The 21,233-nt window shown below is 53.9% G+C and overlaps 2 protein-coding genes and 1 long non-coding RNA gene across 8 annotated transcripts in view; all 3 read left to right on the top strand.

Annotated features, from left to right (window-relative positions):
- Positions 1-12,487, top strand: part of BRD4 (bromodomain containing 4) — a 73,829-nt gene extending 61,342 nt beyond the window's left edge. For 4 of the 5 annotated variants that reach the window (XM_090289812.1, XM_090289813.1, XM_090289811.1 and 1 more), the window contains 8 exons: positions 5,974-6,026; positions 6,144-6,525; positions 7,117-7,701; positions 10,157-10,537; positions 10,651-10,781; positions 10,890-11,095; positions 11,176-11,416; positions 11,678-12,487. In XM_090289812.1, the coding sequence (XP_090145938.1) occupies positions 5,974-6,026; positions 6,144-6,525; positions 7,117-7,701; positions 10,157-10,537; positions 10,651-10,781; positions 10,890-11,095; positions 11,176-11,416; positions 11,678-11,746 (2,048 nt within the window). In that variant the 3' untranslated portion in view covers positions 11,747-12,487. The remainder of the gene's footprint in view (positions 1-5,973; positions 6,027-6,143; positions 6,526-7,116; positions 7,702-10,156; positions 10,538-10,650; positions 10,782-10,889; positions 11,096-11,175; positions 11,417-11,677) is intronic. The other variant, XM_090289814.1, reaches the window with a different exon arrangement.
- LOC150000022 (uncharacterized) lies at positions 983-3,778 on the top strand. The gene is made up of 2 exons (XR_016513611.1): positions 983-1,147; positions 1,576-3,778. It is a non-coding gene; the product is annotated as an uncharacterized LOC150000022 (long non-coding RNA).
- Positions 12,488-16,194: 3,707 nt separating the features above from the next.
- On the top strand, positions 16,195-19,733 carry EPHX3 (epoxide hydrolase 3). Of its 2 annotated transcripts, XM_090288871.1 has the most exons (8): positions 16,195-16,703; positions 16,940-17,025; positions 17,418-17,575; positions 17,658-17,786; positions 18,295-18,378; positions 18,688-18,791; positions 18,892-19,028; positions 19,118-19,733. In XM_090288871.1, exons 1-8 carry the CDS (start codon positions 16,461-16,463, stop codon positions 19,341-19,343), a joined length of 1,167 nt encoding a protein of 388 aa, XP_090144997.1. In that variant the 5' UTR covers positions 16,195-16,460; the 3' UTR covers positions 19,344-19,733. The 2 variants fall into 2 exon arrangements, with proteins under 2 accessions (XP_090144997.1, XP_090144998.1); XM_090288872.1 differs by lacking the exon at positions 18,295-18,378.
- The last annotated feature ends 1,500 nt before the right edge of the window (positions 19,734-21,233 follow it).

The raw sequence follows: 21,233 nt of genomic DNA, 5'->3' as shown, positions 1-21,233 counted from the left end.
TACAATTGAGCCACCATCCGTCTGCCCCTAAGGCATCTCTAGACGTTAGCTGGACAAACTAAAGATGCTCTGGTTCCTCGTTTCCACTGCTGTCCCAGGTGGGCTGTGAGCAGAGCTGTGACCTCCCTGTCACCAATGCTGGGATCATGTCTACCTGGCTCATGGGGCCAGGGGTGTCCTAGGATTCTTGGTCCTGCTTCCGTCCATCATATTGCTGATGTCTGGCTCTTTGTAGGTGATGGAGGATACACAGCTTGTGTCCATCTTAGGAGGAACTCCTGTCCCTAACTACTTGGGCTGGGACCTGGGTTCAGGGAGGGTTGGGATGGTTCTCTTTAGATTTGGCCTAGTCTTCTAGTTGCAGCAGGAGCACACTCCAGCTATTTTAGTCTCCTTGTTTCCTTTTCCCAGGATTGGAGCATATGGGTATTTTTTAATAGCTCCAGGGGGAAAAGGAATGCTTGATGTTTTGGAAAGACTTGAGCTGGAAAGTGCAGACAGAGGCCATGGGGCATTCTTCCCAGACAACTAGCCTCAGTTTCCGACCCACAGGGTCGGAACTTGTTTCCAGTCCGTTCTTGGGGCCTGCTGCTTCCCCACTCCAGGGGTGTGCCACTTGCTATCAGGGACAGGGAGAGGCCTGTAGGATGAGGCTGTAGCTAGTCTGCCCACACTGCCAGGTGACCCCTCATATACCCACATGCAGCTGGTGGGATTCTGGGGCGGGGCTAGCCTTGTGGAATGTGCCCTGAGTGAGAGGTTGGCCAGTGGGCGGGTTTTTCCCATGCATGCCCTGGGGGACCATGGGAATGCAGTTAGTGTCAGTGCATCCGTGACTGCAGGAGAGGCTTCTGTTCTGCTGTGTGGGTGGGAATGACCCTATGCCTCTCCCTGGTCGAGGGGAGCCGAATTCCATGCCCTGGGAAAAAAAAAAAAGAATGACTTCCCTCCTCAGTCTGTTTTATTTGCCCCTCCCCCCAACAGTGTTTGTAACTGATTTTTCTTTTTATAATTTGTTTTTTGTTTCTTGAGGTTTGTAGGGATGCAGAAATGAAGTGTTAGCTGTAGGTCCTACATCTGAGAGCCCCTTTTTTCCCTCCATGCAAGTCCTGAGGGAAGACTGAATCACCTCCCTGAGATAGACAAGGTACAGCAAAGCAAGCCCAGGGGGGATAAGCTCAGAGTCATTGGGGCCTGGTGGCATGGCACACCAGGATGGTTAGGGCAGGTGAGTAGGATAGGCAAAGAGGCCTCTCACATTCAAAGACTGGTAAGGGAGATGCTGTCGTGCACTTGGGGTGCGCATTACTGTAAGCAGTTCTCTCTAGGAGCGTAAACAAGCTTGGGTGGTATTGGAGACATCCGTAGCCCTTTTAAGGGGAAGATGGGTTTGTCCCCACCCTCAGCTGGTCAGGCTGAGGCAGGGCTTCTGGCCTCCAGCGCTGTTCTCTGGTGCCCTGTCAGCGAGCAGGGCACAGGAGGCTGGCTCGGTCTGCAGCTCTTCTGTTCTTGTGACTTGGAACGGTACATTTCACACCATTTCTCTCACACTGGTTTCTCTCTCCCTCTATGTAGGTCCTGCCTAATCATTGGACACGGACTCTTAATAAAACGGTCTTCAGTTCCAGATTCCTCCCCAGCAAGCTCTAGCTTAAGTCCATTTTCTTCTGTGAAAGGGACAGGACTCCATCAAGTTATGGAATTCCTCAGAGCCCTGGGCCTGTCCCTGGGGTGCATTAGTCATGTCGATCAGAGCAGCACACGCCTAGTCCCGCCTCCGGGAAGGCTGCCTTGCCTGGCTGGCCGCCCGGGCCTCCTGTGTACAGACTGCCCAGCTGTCCCACCCAGCCTCCCTGGTCATCTGGGCTCCTCCGGGTGGGTGACATCACCCAGAGAGTGATGACAATCTCTCTGCATACATATGGGTGTGGGTGCTGCTCTGTGTGCAAGGCCCCATCAAAAGTATGTGTTTTCTCTCTTCATCCCTTCATCTTTTTCTGGGACTCTGGATCCTAACCACTTCCTCCTGGACCAAGCAGTGACATTTAGCCCAGGGGAGAGCTCATTCAGCATAAGGAAGAACACACATCTAGAGCTTTTCCAAGTGAGAAGTGGGGGCTGTCCCTCAGCACACCTTCTGTCTAGTGGTTGGTGTGACTCCCATCAGCCAAGGCTATCACCAGCCACAGCTGACTCAGCCTCCTGGAGTCCTTCCATTTTTGTTGTTCCCATTGTTGCCTATTGGTCATTTTTCTGACTTCTTTCCTCTTCTGCTAAAGTCACATAGGGAGAGGACCTCCTGGGTTGCCTCTGTCCCTCCCAGGTGAACAGAAGCAGGCTGCAGTGGGGCCAGTCACTGGTGAGGGCCTTCGGGGAGTATCAGCTATGTAACCATTTGACCTGGACCCTGGAGCCCATCATCCCTGCCCCCCAGGGCGTTGGGGTCTGGGCTGGTGGGTGAGAAAGGACTCTCAAAATCCAGAACACTGGACTGGTCTGCGATGAGGGTGTCAGAGCCCTTGGGGCCAGCTCTCTGCATATCTCTGAGGGATGTGCCCAGTGCAAGCACCCTCCTAGTTTTTAGTCCCTTGGAATAATGGCAGCTGCTGGGAGTTGGGCAGGCCAGGGTGGCCATATTATACAAGACTTCCAAGAGGCTTTTTTGCTCTAAAAATAAATGTCAGCCCTTTTTTGGTCATGAATCCAGCATCTCAGCAGAAAACTGCCTGATGTGAAAAGTCCCCTAAGGAGCAACATCTGCATTTAAGGGAACTCTTTTTTTTTTTTTTTTTTTTTAAGTGTAGTTTGTACATACTTCAAGGCCTGGCAATCTGCTGGCATCTCAGAGCCAGCCTTTTGGAACTGGAAGCAGTCTTGAGGAGGTGCAGTTTATCATGAGCAGGCTGGAGCAGCTATAACGGCCTCAGGCTGGCCTTGAGTTCTAGCTCCAGCCTCTCTCACTCCAGCCTCTAGGGTCCTGCTGTGATGCTCAGAGTCCCAGGCTACTCTCTGGTCCTCTGACCAGTCGGCTTCCAGTCAACTCCATTTGCCAGACTATTTTGAGTTGGCCTTTGGCCTGTGCCTGGCGTGTTGCCAGTGCAGCTTGGCCTAGCTGAGGCCAGGGCGCTTCATGCCCAGAGGTTCCCAAAGGACAGTTGTGAAGCGGCTAACATTGTCTTTCCGGGAAGATTCTGTCAACTTGGAACAAATGGCAACCTGGATTCCCACAATGTCTGCCTGTGTGCTACCCCACCCCTTCACACACGCATGTAGGCTATAGCCACAGACTACAGGGTTTTTGCACCCTCACTATTCAGGAATCCTGTCCTTTTCTTGCCCATGGGTTTTCCTTCTGGCAGAGAATTTGATCTTTAGACTCGAGCCTATCACCTGTGCCCACTGCCCTAGGAACAGAGCAGAGGGCAAGGCCCACTTTTTACTGCAGAGCCCTATACTTAGGAAGTAGAAGTTGCCAGCTGGGCCTCAACTCACCAGCAGGCTTTGAGGCCTGAGGAGTTGTTGAGGGATGGGAGGCCCAGGTGTCCACTGGCACCAAGACTCCCTAGTTCAGTTCAGGGTTCCATAACTCTTCCCTGCCCTTATTCTCCTTCCTGTCTCCTTCCCTTGATTTGGGGGCTGTGGGAGGTGGAATCAGTGTTTTAATCAGATTTTACAAAAACGTTTTAATTCTTTGTACAATTACCATCCTATGTAAAGATGACATTTGTGTTGAGTTCAAGATTTTCATGGAATAAAGATCACACAGTATTTGAGGCCATCTTCATGTAACCCTTTTTAGAGAATTTTGTGTGGGGGTGTCTTGGGGCTGGTGTGTTGTGAAGCCGTGCACTTCTGTCTTGTCTTCCTTCCAGTCACTCCAACATGAGGCTTGGGACACATGAGCCAGACATGCTTTCCCAAACAGGCTCCAGCATCTTTGGTCCCCACAACCGGTCCTTTTAGTCCTCTGGTCCTGGGGGTATCCTTTGCACTGGCGCTGCTGCGGAGCCCTGGGGTACTCCCAGTGACCTTGGCAAGGCAACTGAGATTTGTTCCTGGAATCCCCTGTGCCCCATTGCACCTTGTCCCCATGAGTTCTCATATGGGTCTCTGCTCAGAACCTAAGGAGAGTTAATGAGGACTCAGAGCCACTGTCCCTCTTGTATAGTGGGAAAAACTAGTGCTTCCTCAAGTCCATGAGATGACAGGCTGCCCTGACCCTGCCCAGTCCTCCCTCTCTCCGTGACACACTCTTCTGGTCAGAATTTACCCACTGGCCCCCTTCCCTTAGACCCCGAAAAGCATGCCCAGTGTATGAGCAGCTGTCCCCAGCCTTCCTGGATCTGCCGTTTCTATTACTGGAATTGATGCTGGGAGGGGATCCTGTCTGGGAGGAACATCCCAACCTTGTGCATTTCCTCAGTAGCCTTTCAGCACCAAGCTTTCCCTAGCAAATGCAGGGTCCCTTTGGTTCTGGTCCTCTGGCCTCTGCAATGCTTCCCTTCATCCCCCACCATTCAGCTGCCAGATCCTATAGCCTTAATCCTGCAAACCCTCAAAATTGTCCCCTTTGTATGTCTCACAGTAGTGTCCCTCTCCCCAGGTTTCCTACTGTGACCCAGAGTCCTGGGCCCTATATCCTGAAATTTTTAAGTGTCCCCTGGTTTGTTGCTGGGCCTATGGTTCTCATATCCCAGGTGTTCCAGTTGCTGCCATTTGTATGAGGATGTGTGTCTTAACTGCTAAGGTCTGTGTTGCTGTCTCGTCTCTTGCATGGAGTGGTGAGCTTTTGGAGGGCATCAGGTCCTATATCCCTTTGGGTGGCACATAGCACCTTGAGGTGCCATGCACCTCACAGAACCTTAACATGGCCCTTTGTGAAGTAGCAAGAACCAGTACCCTGGCAAGGAGTTCAAGGACTGCCAGGCAAAGGTGACAGGAGTTCAAAAGGCACTGTGGGTTCCACTTCCCAGCTGGTGGTTGGCAACTTCATCATTTCCTAGCCTGTGAGCACTGGCCGGGCCTCTCCGCATCTCTTGGGTTTGCATACCAGTGGAATTTCACGAGGGGCATCCAGTTGTCACGTTCCTTGGAGTGGGGATATAGGGAGCATGCTGGCTCTTCCACACTCCTCACACATGTGTCCACAAAGCTATTGGCCCCAGAGGAACCAGGGCATATACTGCCTTCTCCCTGCGCCACATCCACTGCGTCCCAACACTGAGCTGCTCTCGAGGACACTCACCCAAGAGGAAGGAGAACCTGACAATGACACTGAGCATCTCCCTGTTTGCTCTTGGTAGTCCTAGGGAGTCTTCCTGCTCAGCCTGCCTCTTTCCCTCCCCTAAAATACATTGTGACCTTCCCACATGTTAGCACTGTCCTCACCTGTCCAATGGCTCTGTGGCCTGTCCTTGGCCCAAGTGCATGCCACTGTCTCTCACCACAACTCAATATGTTTGCTCCCCCTGTGAGGGATAGAAAGGAGAGCATCTGAGAGGGCAATGCCATTGCAGGCAGTTGTGTGACGCAGGGCAAGTCCTTTAACTTCAGAGCCTCACTTTGCCCATCTGTCAAGTGGATATCATTTCAAAGGCTTACAGTTCTTCCAAGACAGCAGGTTGGGGTGCAGACACTCAGGTTGCCTTGTGATCTCTCACTAGAAAGGGGGGGGCGACATTGGGTAAGGAGGTTTCCGTAGCTCAGCCCCCACCGCCCCAGGTGTCATCTTTTAATGGCACTGGGGGGTTAGACGCTGGGCAAAGAAGCTTTTCAGAAGTCCCAGCTAAGAAAAGTGACAGGAAAATGGGTAGGTGACACTACACATTGTCTCTTTCCCATGACAGACTCCCATACCAGATAGAAGTCAGCCCTTCTCCTGAACTCAAACTCACCCTTTTTTCTTCTGGTTCTGTGTCCAAGGCAGTTCACTCTTCTCTCCCTGGCCTCATTAGCTTCTCTTTTCCTCTGCAGAGATTGCTCCGAAGTCAAAAAAGAAGGGGCATCTCGGGAGAGAGCAGAAGAAGGTACGTGATCTCGGAGGAGCAGTGGCCATTCATGTTTGTGGGCCCTGGGGGCACCCTGGAGCTGGCCTGAGAATTTCTGCCTGCCTGACATCAGCCTTTGTATCTTTCTGTCTGCAGCACCATCACCACCACCACCAGCAGCTGCAGCAGGCCCCGGGTCCTGGGCCCCAGCAGCCCCCGCCACCTCCCCAGCAGCCACCACCACCCCCACCTCAGCAGCAGCAGCAGCAGCAGCAGCCGCCGCCACCGCCCCCGCCTCCCCCACCCTCGATGCCGCAGCAGGCTGCCCCCACAATGAAGTCCTCGCCCCCGCCTTTCATCACTGCCCAGGTGCCTGTCCTGGAGCCCCAGCTCCCAGGCAGTGTCTTCGACCCCATCGGCCACTTCACCCAACCCATCTTGCACTTGCCGCAGCCTGAGCTGCCCCCTCACCTTCCCCAGCCACCTGAGCACAGCACTCCGCCTCATCTCAACCAGCACTCAGTGGTCTCTCCTCCAGGTGAGCCGTGGCCATCCCCGCCCAGGTTCAGGGAGTCCCCTGGTCTCCCCACTGTGTGACTGGGCACTCGGGGCAAACTTTGGAGCCCATCTCAGCTTCAGCTATCTCGGGATGACAGCAGCTTCCCAGGGCCATTGTGGAAATTAACACAAGACATCCCGGGATAGCCTTTGCAGAGTTAGTGCTTTGATACAGGAGATACTGAGTCAGTTGTGCTGGGCCAGGCATTGTCAGGTGAAAAAGATGTGACCCCTCTGCAGCTCCCAGTCAGGGTTGGGGGGACACACTGATCCCAGACAGGAAGGTCAGATGGGGGCATTTAGGACATGGCCTGCTCTGAAACTTGAAGGATGAGTGTGAAGACAGGACAGCTGGAAGAAGGGAGGGAAGTGGAAGGCACAGGGCCCCCTGGCAATACAATGCTGGTGAGCACCCAGTCACAGAGACCTTCCAGTCTTTATTCTGCAGGTGGTGAGAAGCTGAGGAGGGTGGAGAGAGTCCTAGTTGGAGATAGGGAGAAAGTCAGAATGGAGTAGAATGGCCAAGCTGGGGACTGTGGGAACCTCACTGCACACTGTTCTGTCCTTCTAGCTTTACACAATGCGCTGCCCCAGCAGCCATCGAGGCCCAGCAACCGAGCCGCTGCCCTGCCCCCGAAGCCTACCCGCCCCCCTGCTGTGTCACCTGCTCTGGCCCAGCCACCCCTGCTCCCACAGCCCCCCATGGCCCAGCCACCCCAAGTGCTGTTGCAGGAGGAAGAGGAGCCGCCCAACCCGCCCCTCACCTCCATGCAGATGCAGCTCTACCTGCAGCAGCTGCAGAAGGTGCAGCCCCCCACACCTCTACTCCCTTCCGTGAAGGTGCAGTCCCAGCCCCCACCCCCTTTGCCACCCCCGCCTCACCCCTCTGTACAGCAGCAGCTACAGCAGCCACCACCACCTCCACCCCCGCCCCAGACGCAGCCCCAGCCCCAGCACCAGCCACCCCCCCGGCCTGTGCACATGCAGCCCATGCAGTTCCCCAGTCACATCCAGCAGCCCCCACCACCCCCAGGCCCGCAGCCCCCACATCCGCCTCCTAGCCAGCAGCCACCCCCACCACAGCCCGCCAAGCCTCAGCAAGTCATCCAGCATCACCCTTCACCTCGGCACCACAAGTCGGACCCCTACTCAACCAGTAAGTAGCTCCCTGCTCCTGGGCTCCAGGGAGGCTGGTCCTGGGTCCAGTGTTTGTCCTTGAGCAGCCAGTCAGGTCAGCTTATGTTTCTGGCTGAGGTCAGACGGGTGGCTGATGGGGTGTAGGTGCTTCTTGCAGTGTCTTTATCGGGTGTGTCTTGCTTGTGAGCTGAGATGACCAAGAATAAGGCCCTACTGGTCCTTCTTTTGGAACTCAGTCAAAAATGTTGCAGGTGCATTGTGATTCATGCCAGGAACCCAGGGAGGCATCCAGTCCACTTCTAGGGGTTGAAGAGGCTCTCTGGCGGAGGTAACCAAAGGATGAGCAGGAGCTAGTTTAACAAATAGGGTGAGGATTAAGCTCCAGGAAGAGCCAGGGGCAGGTCTGGGCAATACGGGCTGTTTGAGAACTTCCAGGAACAGATGCTCTGCTTTTGGTGTCGTGAGATCCATCTGGTGGAGCCAGGAAGAACCATGTCAGAGAGAACTGGACTAAAGCTCAAAGGTGGTGCGCCTCCCCCCGTCCCTTGGAATCATTCCCATCTCCTTCTGCTTTTTCCCTCCATGGCATTGGTCAGGCCATGTTCTCTTGCATTTCTTGGGCATTTGTTACCTAAGTGTCTGGGAACAGAACATCCTGGCCAACCTGGTGTGGATATGTGGCATCTATGCCTCATGACATAGTGACATGCAAGGATCAGAGTTGCGGTCCCTAGACTTGGCAGTGTAGACAGATAGTCTGGCTTGAGGTTGCAGCAGTGCTCTCACAAATTGAACAAGGCTGTAACTTATGTAGTGACTGCTTTTAAACCCAGCAAAAGCTGCCAGGTGCCCAGAACGGATGGCTGTCCTCCCTAGGAAAGACTGGTGCTGGTCCTGGCAGCCATGCAGTTGTGCCTGTTTCTGCCCTTGAGCGAGGTCAGGTTTCCCATGTTGAGCAGTAATAGGTGATGGGACACCTTCAGAAGAGCCAGCAGTAGGGGCAAGGCAGGTCCCTTTTGGTTGCTTGGGTCCAGCTCTCCTTAAGCTCCTACGTCCTGGGATTGTCATGGGGAGCGATGTAGATTGGAGCCCAGCTAGGGTTTTAAATCAAAGGCCAAATCATTGGAGTCCTGAGGAGCTCAGCAGGCATCCCTGGGTGCTGGGTCAGCTCTCAGGCACTGCCACTGCGCTTCCCCTCTTAAGTACTGATGGAGGAAGCCACCAACAGGCAGGCAGTTCCTACAGATCATAGGCTTGAGAGCCTGCCATCACACCGGACAACCTCAACAGGTGCTCCCAAAGGAGGCAGGAGGCTGTCACAATCGTGTGTCTGCAGCTGACTGGCTGGCAGGCCTGGAACAGGGCCACCCAGCACCTAGGCCAGCAGAACCAGCCACATTGGGCTGGGGGCTAAGGCACAGGGACAGGCTGCTCCTTACCACCATGTCATCTCCGGACAACTTTTCTGGCTCCAGAGAGAGCAGGGAAATCAGTTGTGATCAGCTCCAGGCCCACTAAAGTGGGCACCTACCCAGAGGCCCGTGTAGTGCCCAAGGGTGTCTTTGCTGGTAGACAGAGCAGGACAGTTACAGGTCCCACACACAGAGCTTGGGTTAGATGTGTCAGTGTAAGGCATGAGGTAGGACTAGGAGCACAGAGGTGTCTTTTCTTTTGTGGCTTATCCCATGGTAGAACTGGCCAAGATGTGTCAGGGGTTCAAACAGGAGGGTGTCCCCTTGGTGGGGTGGATGGAAGAGTTGAGGGCAGGACTTGGTGTCTTTTCCAGTTACCCTGTCCTGAGGGACTGGCCCACTGTGACCTAGGGCGGTTTCCTCACCAGTGAAGTTGACGTATCAGATTTCAGTGCCTGGCCACACCTTTCTGAGTGGGGTTTTCTTGACTTCTGCTCCCAGTGCTTGTACCTGTGGCTGCCTGGGTCCACTCACCCATTGGTTAGATCAAGATGGGTGGGCTGGCCCACTTCCTGCAAGAATCACAAGCCAAGGACCTGTTGTTCTTCTAACTCTGCTGTGGTGCCCGTCAGTTCCAGGCTAGCCGTAGGCCTGAAGCAGCTGTTTAGGCAGGCAGACCAAACCATACGGGGACAGCCGGGAGCCAGGCTGCATGCTCTGTGAGGTTATTGATGTTCCTTGCATTTAATCCAGGCATTGCCATTAGTACCATCTGGAGAGCTTTTAAAAAGTGCTCAGGCTTAGACCCCTACCTGGGACCAAATGTATCAGGTTCTGCACCTCTCAAACTTCCTGATGATTCTGACATACAAATTTCAAACCCTAGGACTGAACACATGGTTCCACAAAGCCCTGCTCCATGCTGAGCTCGGGGCCTGAGTGGGCCCCCAGACCCCATGTGGCAAGGCTCCCATGGTGGGGCTCCTCTTGGATTAGGGGGCCAAGCTGGGCCCAGGGCTAGCAACCTCACCAATTTGACATGTTCCTTGTCCCCTCTCCTAGGTCACCTCCGTGAAGCTCCCTCCCCGCTTATGATACATTCCCCCCAGATGCAACAGTTCCAGAGCCTGACCCATCAATCGCCACCCCAGCAAAACGTCCAGCCTAAGAAGCAGGTAAAGAGCAGGGCCGGGCCTTGGCCTTCAGGGCCAGGCACGGGCCAGGGCCAAGGCTGCCTGCCCACCTCACCGGCCGTCGTGCCTGTGCCATCCCAGGAGCTGCGTGCAGCCTCCGTGGTCCAGTCCCAGCCCCAGCCCCTGGTGGTGGTGAAGGAGGAGAAGATCCACTCACCTATCATCCGCAGCGAGCCCTTCAGCCCCTCGCTGCGGCCGGAGCCCCCCAAGCACCCGGAGAGCATCAAGGCCCCCGTCCACCTGCCCCAGCGTGAGTGTCCCGTCCACTCCCAGCCAGGGCTGAACGTGAGCTTCTATGGGCTGGCAAGCCCACTGTGCTCACCCAGGTAGGTGACCTAGGCCCACAGGCTGTTTGTGTTTCAGGGCCAGAGATGAAGCCTGTGGACGTTGGGAGGCCTGTGATCCGGCCCCCTGAGCAAAACGTGCCCCCACCAGGGGCTTCCGAAAAGGACAAACAGAAACAGGAGCCGAAGACACCAGTTGCACCTAAAAAGGTAGGGTCTGTGTGCCCACAGTGCACCTTACTTCCCACCCCCATCCCAGGGAGGTACCCACATGGCGGCAGGGTCCCTCACCCATTCAGTGGTCTCTCTGCCTCACAGGACCTCAAAATCAAGAACATGGGCTCCTGGGCTAGCCTAGTGCAGAAGCACCCCACCACCCCATCCTCCACAGCCAAGTCATCAAGCGATAGCTTTGAGCAGTTCCGCCGTGCTGCCCGGGAGAAAGAGGAACGTGAGAAGGCCCTGAAGGCTCAGGCCGAGCATGCGGAGAAGGAGAAGGAGCGACTACGGCAAGAGCGCATGAGGTGGGTACGGGCTCTGTGGGTGGGAGCTACTGGGGTGTTCTGGGCCCCAGTCTGACCTGAAGTCCTCCTGCTCTGCTCAGGAGCCGAGAGGACGAGGACGCACTGGAACAGGCCCGGCGAGTCCATGAGGAGGCACGCCGGCGCCAGGAGCAGCAGCAGCAGCAGAGGCAGGAGCAGCAGCAGCAGCAGCAGCAACAGGCGGCCGCAGTGGCTGCAGCTGCCGCAGCCCCGCAAGCCCAGAGCTCCCAGCCCCAGTCCATGCTGGACCAGCAGCGGGAGCTGGCCCGAAAGCGGGAGCAGGAGAGAAGGCGCCGGGAAGCGGTGAGGCAGGAGTCCAGCCCTGGAGAAGCTGGGAAAGGGGACCCTGGGCCCAGCAAGGGGCAGGGCCATCACTCTCTGATAAGTGGGGCACACAGGGAGACCATCAGGTGGGTGCTTGGAGTAGGATGCCTGTTTGTCCACACCTGCTGGCCTCTGAGCCCCAAGGTTCCAGGGAGTGGGTCCTGGAGGAACAGCTGATGCTGGAGGGGGAGGGGAGGCACATCTCTCACTCCCTGATTTTTTCCCTCGTCTTCCCTTCAGATGGCAGCTACCATTGACATGAATTTCCAGAGTGACCTATTGTCAATATTTGAAGAAAATCTTTTCTGAGAGCACCTAGTGACTTCTAACTGATTTTCTGGCAAAAAGTTGACTCTCCATAGTGTTAGGGGCAGCAGCAGGGGCGGTAGCAGTGGCCAGGGTCTGTCTCTGGGCCTGGCCCTCGTGCAAGCTGTGCCGGGGTGGGGCCCGGTGGGCATCTGAGGACTGCAGAGCCCATCTGCCTTACAGCCAGCCGGACGTCCTGCCACATTCACAGGACATCAGCTCAGAGCACATCTCGCTACGAGCAAGTGCCGGCCAGACTCAAGTCCACGTCCCCGCGTGTGGGCAGAGGCCCTACTCTCCGCCAAATGTCTACACAGTATACACAGGACATCGTCGCTGCCGCCACCATGACTGGTTTCCTGTCCCCAAGAACATGACATTCATGACCTCCTGCCTGCCGGGAGTCCTTACCTACACCCCAGCCTCAGCTGCCTGCCCCCAGGAGACCAGGGCAGACCCAAGCAAGCTGGAGGCAGAAGAGGGCACCGGCCCACCCCCTTGCTGGCACTGACTTTGCCTTGAACAGATCCCACCCCTCCCCTCCCCCCACAAGCCTTTAATCGAGAGCCGCTCTCTGTAAGTGTTCGCTTGTGCAAAAGGGAATAGTGCCGTGGAGGTGTGTGTGTGTCCATGGCAATCCAGAGCGAGATGACTGTCACACATGTGTGGGCCGGCCTCGTCTGGTGAGTGAGGCCACCAACCAAAGTCAGTTCCTTCCCACCTGTGTTTCTGGTTTTTTTTTAATATATATATATATATATATATATATATATATATATATATATACATATATATATATATACACACACACATATATATATATATACACATACACATATATATATGTATATATATATTATTTTTTGTTGATTATATTTTATTTTTAATTCTTTTCTCCAAACACAATGGCACTGCTCATCCAAAATGGTGTGATCCTCTCCTCATTGGGCAGCAGCTGCCACCGCGCTATGGGTAGTGTGTGACCGTGGCTGTACTGTATAGTGAAATATAGTTGGCATATCTTTGTTTGAAGTTTGTTGGTGTCCCCCACCAACCTGGTATAAAAAAACTCAAAAACTCACACAAAAAGAAACAAAACACAAAAAACTGCCTATATTTTACTCAGTTTCAAACTTTATTAGTCTATTTTTAATTATAAAACCAGAAAGCTGTATTTTCTTTTCCCTTCCCAACTCCATTCATTGGCTTGTTTTTTAACATCAAATCTGTTTTGAGTTTTTTACCAGGAAAGGAAGGGTCAGGCCAGGGCACAAGGCGGGTGCCAGGGCCACAGACTGAGGCAGAGGCTCCCAGCTTGGTGCCTGCCCACCCAGTCAGCTGCCACTTCCCCCACTATTTTTTTTTTTATTTTTAATTTTTATAATTGGAGCCCTTGGTGAGGTTATGCGTGCCATGAGAACCCACTCTACACCACAACGCTGGTGCCTCAGTGTTGGCCAAACTCAAGTCAGTGACTGGTTTGACTTTCATACGGTGAATATGCATTTGGTCTGTACTGATCATGGAATAAACACATCTCTCTTTTTTAATGCTGATGTCTCCCTGACATTTCTTTGAACCACGTACTGTCTAGGCTAGGCCCAAGAGTCTCTGGACCCCAGACCGTGTCTGTGTAAGAATATCCACAAGGGGCTACCTAACCTATCTCCCGTGCTCTGTCCCTGCTACCCCAAGCAGAACGAGATCCCAGGTACCCAGTCTTCCCTCCTGGACAGGTGACATGCTCCAGCAGAACCTGGCCAGATTCCAAGCAGTATTCTCCTTCACCCTCCTTCATCCTGTCCCCAGTTCATCAGGGGACTTGGACCAGTTCTTTCACCTTGCCTGCCTCTTAACTCCTTTCATTTAAGCTCAGGGTTAACCAGATATTCTTAGATAAGTGTACATCCAACTAGGATCCTCCCTAATACGCAGATGTGCACACACATTTCTGCCAGAGAGAGCCCACTAGGTGGCTACCCTGTCTGTGTGCCCATCAGTAGCCACAAGGCAAGCTCCAAACCCAGGAGCAGCCCTGAGGATGTAAGATGAACATTTATATGTATGCAGAGACAAACTAATTGAAACATTTCTAGCACTGTTTATTAACCCATAACCTCCCTTTTTAACTAGAAAGGCACGGTGTATTGTGTTTGGGATCCCCCAAGCCTCCCAGTTACAGGTGCAGTTTAGGCATCCAGTCAGAGCCTCCTCACCACCTCCACGCCCCTCCACCCACCCTCCAGGCACTTGTCATAAACCACTGTGCTGGTTCAAATATGAGTTACATTTTGGTTCTTCAGGGTTTTTTCTGTCTCATCCCACACCCTTGTTTTTGTTCGTGTTCTATTGCAAAACTTCCCCAGACCAGGTCCGACTATTGAGCTAGAGAAATGTTTTGTCTGCACCTTTCTTCTAATGAGGGAACTCTGCCATGGCCCTCTCCACACCTCCCTCATAGGTGTTCCTCTAACTGGGTTGTAATTAGAACTTGGATCTATTTAATTTCTCTGGCCATTTCCCAATCCCTCCCACAGTACTAGACATCTCAGTCCTATACAAGAGTGAGAGGTGTGTACAAGCCCCCACTGTACTGTATGCACGGATTGCTTGGCCAATAATTATGTCAGTGAATCTGAGACTTGTATTAAACACTTTAGACATTTGTAGAAGGGAATTCGTAGACTTTTCACTTATATACTAAAGGTTTTTTTTTTTTTGTGCAGTTCTCATTGCAAAAATAAACATTTGTACTGAATATAAAATTACCATCCTGTGACTGCTTTTTTTTGGAGGGTAGAACGGCGTTGGGGGTGTGGATGTGAGTCAGTGCTGTGTAGCATAGGAAGAAAGGATGTCCCTAGACGTTCACCAGCCTTGCAGCCAGATTAGAAAACTCAGGAGGGATACCAGGTTGTCAAGTGGTCAGATAATTATTTGGTTTTATGGAAAGTGTGAAAAAAACAATATGACAGGCTAATCAAGAAAAGAAAGGCAGGTAATAAGTGCAGGGAAAACAAACGTGGAATACAGGCTGTGTAATCATAGACGGCTACTTGACTGAGTGCATTTGTTGAGGCCAAACCATATAAACCACTATCCCCCTTTAAGTAACAACCCACAGACTTAATTATGGCCCCAGGACAGTATAACTTTCCATGTCGACAATACAAAGGTAAGGTTAACAGTGGGAAAGTGGAAGGGAGGGTGGAAGATGGCAAAAAAAAAAGTGGAGTGTTTGAGGTTAGAGGAACCAACAGTGGTGGTATGATTGACTCGGGATAATATCCCAAATTGCTAATCGAGAAATAGGCACATATGCACATTCAGATACCAAGGATACCAGCAGAAAGCTAAAAAAGTTTTCCAATGGCTGCCACCGTGCAGACAGACGCGGAGCCCAAGATTGCTGCTTTTCTCAAAATCCTGGATTGCTGTTTAGCCAGCTGTGTGGCTTTAGGCAAATGACTTAATCCTCGAATTGCAGGTTCATGATCTGTAATACAGTGATGTGATAATAGAACCTACACGTAATAGGGTTATTATAAGGGTTAAATGAGTGACCCTGAAAGATTCAGGATCTTGGGGGAAGGTTGCAAAACAAAAAGGAAGAAGCCTCTCGCCTGGCCCGCCCCCGGCTTCCTCTTTCAGCCACGGTCCTGGTGACTCAATAGGTCCAGTCCTCAGAAGTCAAGAGTATCTGCCACCTTCGCCCGAACCTCAACACCTGTGGATTCGCTTTTAAGCGGGACTCGAAAGTGACCATCGCAGTCCAATCATAGCTGCGCAGGGGCGGGCCGGTGGACCCTCTGGGCCAATTGGAGGCTAGTGCGGGGTCGAGACCGCAGGACCCGCCGTTAAAACCAGGGCTGGGTGCTAGGTCTCTCAGATCCAGACCAAGGGGATGGTTGCACGCTCTAGGATGGGGAGCTCACAGGAGACAGCGGCCGCGGCAATTTCCCTCCTTATCTCAGCTGTGACTCAGTCTGCCCCATCCTTCCATTTCCGGGCCCTCCTGACTCGCCACATTAGGGCCTGGCACCGCCCCCTCGCCTCAGTGGCCCGGATCCAAGTGGCCCCCAGCTCATTGGCCCAGCCCTCATTCAGGCATTCTCTGCTAAATGTTAGACCCCGCCTTCTCTGGGCTCCGCCTTCTCCCGCCCACTATCAGAGGCCACGCCCCCAAACGCATACAAGGCTTCTGGGCCAGGTTGGGTCCACCCTGTCGGGTCCTTCAATGCTCCAATCCTTCGCTCCAGGCTCCTCCCGTTTCATCCAGGAGGCCCCCTCTTTCCTGCTAGTGCAGGACCCCAATGCTCTTCTAGAGTTTAGACCCCACCCACCCCCTGCTGCGGGAATCCTACTAGATCACACTGCCTTCTTAAGCCCCGCCCACTGTTCCAGTTTCCATCACCCCTTCTCCCCAAGGCTCCTCCCCACCCACTAAAGACTGGTCTTCGCAGGCTCCACCCCCACACACTGGCCTGCCTTTCTCTGGCCGTCGTGTTTACCTGGCACCCAGGTAAGTTGTGTGCAGTGGCGGTTTCGGACAGAGCCTCCCGATCTTCTCTCCGCACGTTCCGCAGGACCCGACGGCACGGAGGGACCTCAGGCCAAAGGCGGTGGGCTTCACAGCCCGGACCCCGCCTCGCCGCTGCGGCCAGCGCCCGTGGCCGAGACCTCCGACGTCAGCACTGTTGTTCCAGAACGCTGTGATATGCCCGAACTGGTGGTGACAGCGCTATTGGCGCCGTCGCGCCTCACCCTGAAGCTGCTGCGTGCCTTCTTGTGGAGCCTGGTGTTCTCCGCAGCTCTGGCGGCCGCCGCGGTCTATGGCTGCATCGCGCTCACGCACGTGCTGTGCCGGCCCCGGCGCGGCTGCTGCGGCCGCCCCCGGAGCACCCCGCCCGCCTGCTTGAGTGATCCAGCGCTAGGCAAGCACTGCTTTCTGACCCTCAAGGTGAGCGTGCGGGATGCCGTCAGGGTTGCGAGGGTTCGAGCAGCCTAAGAGGCGGGGCCGGGGTGCGGAGGCAAGCTGAGCGCAAAAGATTGAATCAAATCTAAGTCGGCACAAGGCCGAGGTGGGGAGTGGGGGTGGAGGTGGGTGGCCGTTTGGAAGGGAGGGTTTTAAGCCTAAGGAAGAGGGGTTTCCCAGGGAAAACAGGTTCCCTAGATCTCACGCTGTGCCTCTTCCAGAGCTCGGGCCTGCGCCTGCACTACGTCTCCGCTGGGCGCGGCAACGGGCCCCTCATGCTGTTTCTGCACGGCTTCCCCGAGAACTGGTATGTCTGTGGCCCAGAGGCCTGAGTGCACATGACTAGGGGGAGGTTGAGCTCGGACTACCAGGGCACCGTGGATGGCGGAACCAAGGCTGGGTAGACTGGGAGCACAAAGATGTAGGGCCCAGATGGGGCGCTTTGGGACAGAAGTCTATTCGAGGACCAAGGGACCAGAGGCCCAGAGGCCCTAAGAGCTAAGACAAAGAGTAATAATGTTAACACTCCCTGTGATACAGGGCATAGTAACCTGCCCTGGACCTGGGGCTCCCAATCCTCCTTTCTTAGATGTCCAGAGCAGGAAGGTGTGGTCACTAAATGCCCCTGCTGGGTGTAGGGCGGAGGTACAGCTTGGGGACCCTGACTCAACCTTCCTCCCTCTTCTGCCTGCTGGACAGGTTTTCCTGGCGCTACCAGCTCCGGGAGTTCCAGAGCCGCTTCCACGTGGTGGCTGTGGACCTGCGTGGATATGGCTCCTCTGATGCACCAAGGGATGTGGGCTGTTACGATATCAACCTGCTGACTGCAGACATCCAGGATGTCATCCTGGGCCTGGGTGGGGACATGCTCCTGACTCCCCCACTCCTGACTCACCTCTACCTGGAATCTCACTTAACTCCAGTTCCTTTAATCCCCAGGTTATTTCAAGTGCATCCTTGTGGCCCACGACTGGGGTGCACTCATAGCCTGGAATTTCTCCATCTACTACCCATCCCTGGTGGAGCGGATGGTGGTGGTCAGTGGTCCCCCCTTGTCAGTCTACCAAGGTATGTCAGAGAGTCCAGGATGCTGGAATGTGTCTGTTTGAAGGGGTGTGTGTTTGTGTCTACACTTATCCGTCCACCAGTAAACACTCCAGGGGCTGGGGGGGGGGGGGGCTGGGTCCCTTCCCTGTGGCACTCCCAATGTACAGTCAATGACAATACACTTAGGAGTAACTCACATTTTTTGAGCACTTACAGATAACAATTTCTCTGACATGGAGCCTCATACAGTAACTTACGCAAGCCTTCTAGGCTTATGAAAGTGTTATTATCCCCATGGTCCAGTTGGGGAAACTGAGAGAGGTTAAATGGCTTTCTTCTAGCAGTGAAGACATAGGTAACTAAGCAACTCAAATATCATGAGATGCCATCTCTGCCTACACAGCATATTACTTGAGTTTAATTCCCAGCATTGTAGTCATTGTAGTCGTTAACTGTATCCTAAATCTCTCTCTCTCTCTCTCTTTCTCTCTTTCTTTCATTGTTGTTTCTTGCCTGTCTTCAACTCTAGATTGCTACCCACTGAGGGCAAGGGAATTTTGTCTGTCCCATTCAATGTTGTGTCTCCAGAGTCTAGAACAGGGCCTGGCATACAGTAAGTGCTCAATAAATGTTTGTTGAATGAAGCAGGCCTGGGCAAGAGAAGCACACCAGTGGCTGTGGGTGCTCCCAGGAGCTGCAGAGGGAAGTGCCTCCAGTCTGTGGGTACAATGACTACTCAGCAGGGAGAGAAGCTGGTGCCAGGGTGAAGGGGAGCAGTGGGTGTCTTCACAGGTTCAGGCAGGCAGTGGTTGCGTGCCTGAGTGTTGGCACATCTGTGTGCCTGACCAGAGTATGTATAGGGCTGCAGGGGTTTGGAGCCACCCCAGGCCCAGGCTTCATGTCTGCATTCTCCTCCCCCTAGAATACTCAATACGTCACATTGGTCAATTCTTTCGTTCCAACTACATGTTCCTGTTCCAGCTTCCCTGGCTGCCGGAGAAGTTGCTGTCAATGTCTGACTTCCAGGTGAAGTGGGGTGAAGGCCCGAGGGTGGGAGGGAATGGAGGATGGTTGGTTGGGACTGGGTAGGTTGAGCACTGAAGCCAGAGTTCTGCTCTGTTCCCAGATCCTGAAGACCACCCTCACCCACCACAAGAAGGGCATCCCACACTTGACCCCCAGTGAGCTTGAGGCCTTCCTTTATGACTTCTCACAGCCCAGTGGCCTCACTGGACCCCTTAATTACTACCGAAACCTTGTACGGTAAGACCAGACCCAGGCAGAAGCTCAGGAGAGTTGGTGGGGAAGGGGATGGGGGCAGCCATCCTTTTCCCTGTCTGTGTTGGCCATAGGACCTTCCCTTTGGAGCCCCAGGAGCTGGCCACGCCCACCCTGCTACTATGGGGGGAGAAGGATACCTACCTGGAGCAGGGGCTGGTAGGGGCCATCAGCAACCGCTTCGTGCCTGGCCGGCTGGAGGCCCACATCCTGCCAGGAGCAGGGCACTGGATCCCACAGAGCCACCCTGAGGAAATGCACCAGTACATGTGGGCCTTCTTGCAAGACATGCTGGATTAGTGGCCTTCATTCACTGGTCTGTGTTCACCTGGGAGTCCACACAGTGTACATACACAGGTGGTCTCCTGGATCATGCATAGGTGTGGAACTCCTAAGTCACATACAAGTGCACGTGTGAGCAAGCACTTTGACCTCAGGAAACCAGGGATGCCTCTACTCCATGGAGCTAGATGCTGAGTGATCTCTCTCTCTTCCCTGGGGCCCCAGTTTTCTTTCCAAAATCAGCACCCGCTAAACCATAAACTCTAACCTTTCTGTCCCTGGTTTCTACCTGTAGTATGGATCTTCAGCTAAATGCTGCTTTGTCTAATACAGTACACATCTGGCTGTTTTCACTTAATTGCAAATTAATTAAAATTAAATACAATTAAAAATTCAGTTCCTCTGTCACTGTAGCAAACTTTCAAGGGCATCAGCATAAAAAGTTCTATTGGACAGTGTTAACGAGGGTGTTCCTAGTGTAGGAAGTCTCCTGCCTGACACATGATGAGTGACCATCTCACCAAGGGAGCACCCACCTGGACAGCCTATTCTCCAGCCAGGTCCTGGGCAGCACCGTCCCATGATCATCCAGCATGACTCCAGGCCTTGAAAGGTCAAGTTCTCTCATAGCAGCCTGGGAAAAATGCCTGGGATCTTGTCTCAGATCCATGGGAAAACAGCTCTCGGCTCCCTTAGCATATGTGAAATTTGGCAGCACAGGAAGGGACAAGTTCTCTGAATGGCCAACTGGGGTCTGAGACCTACTTCTCCAGCTCCTGGAATCAGCTGTTCCAAATTTACCAGTTTCTGTTGACAATTTCTGGGCGCCCAGGCTCCAACTGCCCAATTAGGATGGTACAAGTCAAGGTTGGACTACTCAGCCCCAGACAAGTTACAGCATCAGCTTTTATGTCCCCAACCTTTGCTTGGCATGACACTCAGCCCCAGACAAGGAGAGTGTCATGACCTGCAGCATGGTAAATCTCTCAAGGACCCAGCAGACCTCATACATACATGCTTATCTCTGGGATGGGCCTGCCTGGCTAAAACCTGCCTGCAGGTCAACCCCTTCTTCCCTCCCTTGTCCCTAGTGTATCCTTTCACTCATCATGTGTCAGGCACTGTTCTAGGCACAGGGATGGTCTGAACAAGAACACAGCCTCACTCTGGGATTAGAAAACAAGCATGAGAGCTGTGTGAGATGGGGTTCAGGAAAGACTTCCTTGCTGGGGGGGGCAATTTTCAGGAGTGGGGAGCAGTAAATCTGAAGGTGGGAGGCTGGAATTAGCTCGGGTTGCTCGAGTAACAACGAGGTGAGTGGCTGCTGCAGCAGAGCAAGGGAGGAGGCAGCCAGATCTAGGAGTTTGGACTCAATTCTCAAGGGGAGCGGGGCAAGGAAAGGGGCGGGGTTCAGTGGGAGAGGGACATGGCTTGCATTTTGAAAAGCTCCCTGTGGTGGCTGGACAGTCCCACGCAAGAGTGCGAGGAGGACTCGCAGCCTCAGCACAAGGCGGTGACTGGAGCTGGGACCCCCAGCCAGGTGGGAGCAGTGCCCCGCTGGGGGCCTGGAGATGGGAGGGAGGAGCCTGGGGCGGAGGTTCCTGGGTGAGAAGGCCTGACCTGACAGCAGGACGGAGCAGGACGTTGTGTCAAGGGGGCGGTCGGTCTGGCGACAGTTGCCAGAGTGACAGAGGAATGGCTGATGGTTGACAGGAACGGGTAGCAGTTGTCTGGGTGACTGGAGAGGCCCTGGAGAAGGCTGACTGCAGGCCTCGGACAGTTGCCCGAGCGACGGTGTCCGCGGACAGTTGCCAGGGTAACGAGAAGGCGCAGTCTTCCGCCTCTGCTGCTGCAGGAGCGAAGCAGGGGCGGGGGTAGGAAAGTGATCGCGTTGATTAGGCAGAGTCC

The sequence above is a fragment of the Furipterus horrens genome, unplaced genomic scaffold (genome assembly GCF_987537825.1).
Source record: "Furipterus horrens unplaced genomic scaffold, mFurHor1.1.pri manual_scaffold_10, whole genome shotgun sequence".
Classification (NCBI taxonomy): Eukaryota; Metazoa; Chordata; class Mammalia; order Chiroptera; family Furipteridae; genus Furipterus; species Furipterus horrens.
This window is presented reverse-complemented; position numbering and strand designations above follow the sequence as displayed.

Coding starts and splice junctions, on each gene's coding strand:
- EPHX3 (XM_090288871.1), top strand. CDS start 16,461: ATGCCCGAACTGGTGGTGACAGCGCTATTGGCGCCGTCGCGCCTCACC. Junction 17,026..17,417: donor CACGGCTTCCCCGAGAACTG/GTATGTCTGTGG, acceptor CCTGCTGGACAG/GTTTTCCTGGCGCTACCAGC. Junction 17,576..17,657: donor GGATGTCATCCTGGGCCTGG/GTGGGGACATGC, acceptor TTTAATCCCCAG/GTTATTTCAAGTGCATCCTT.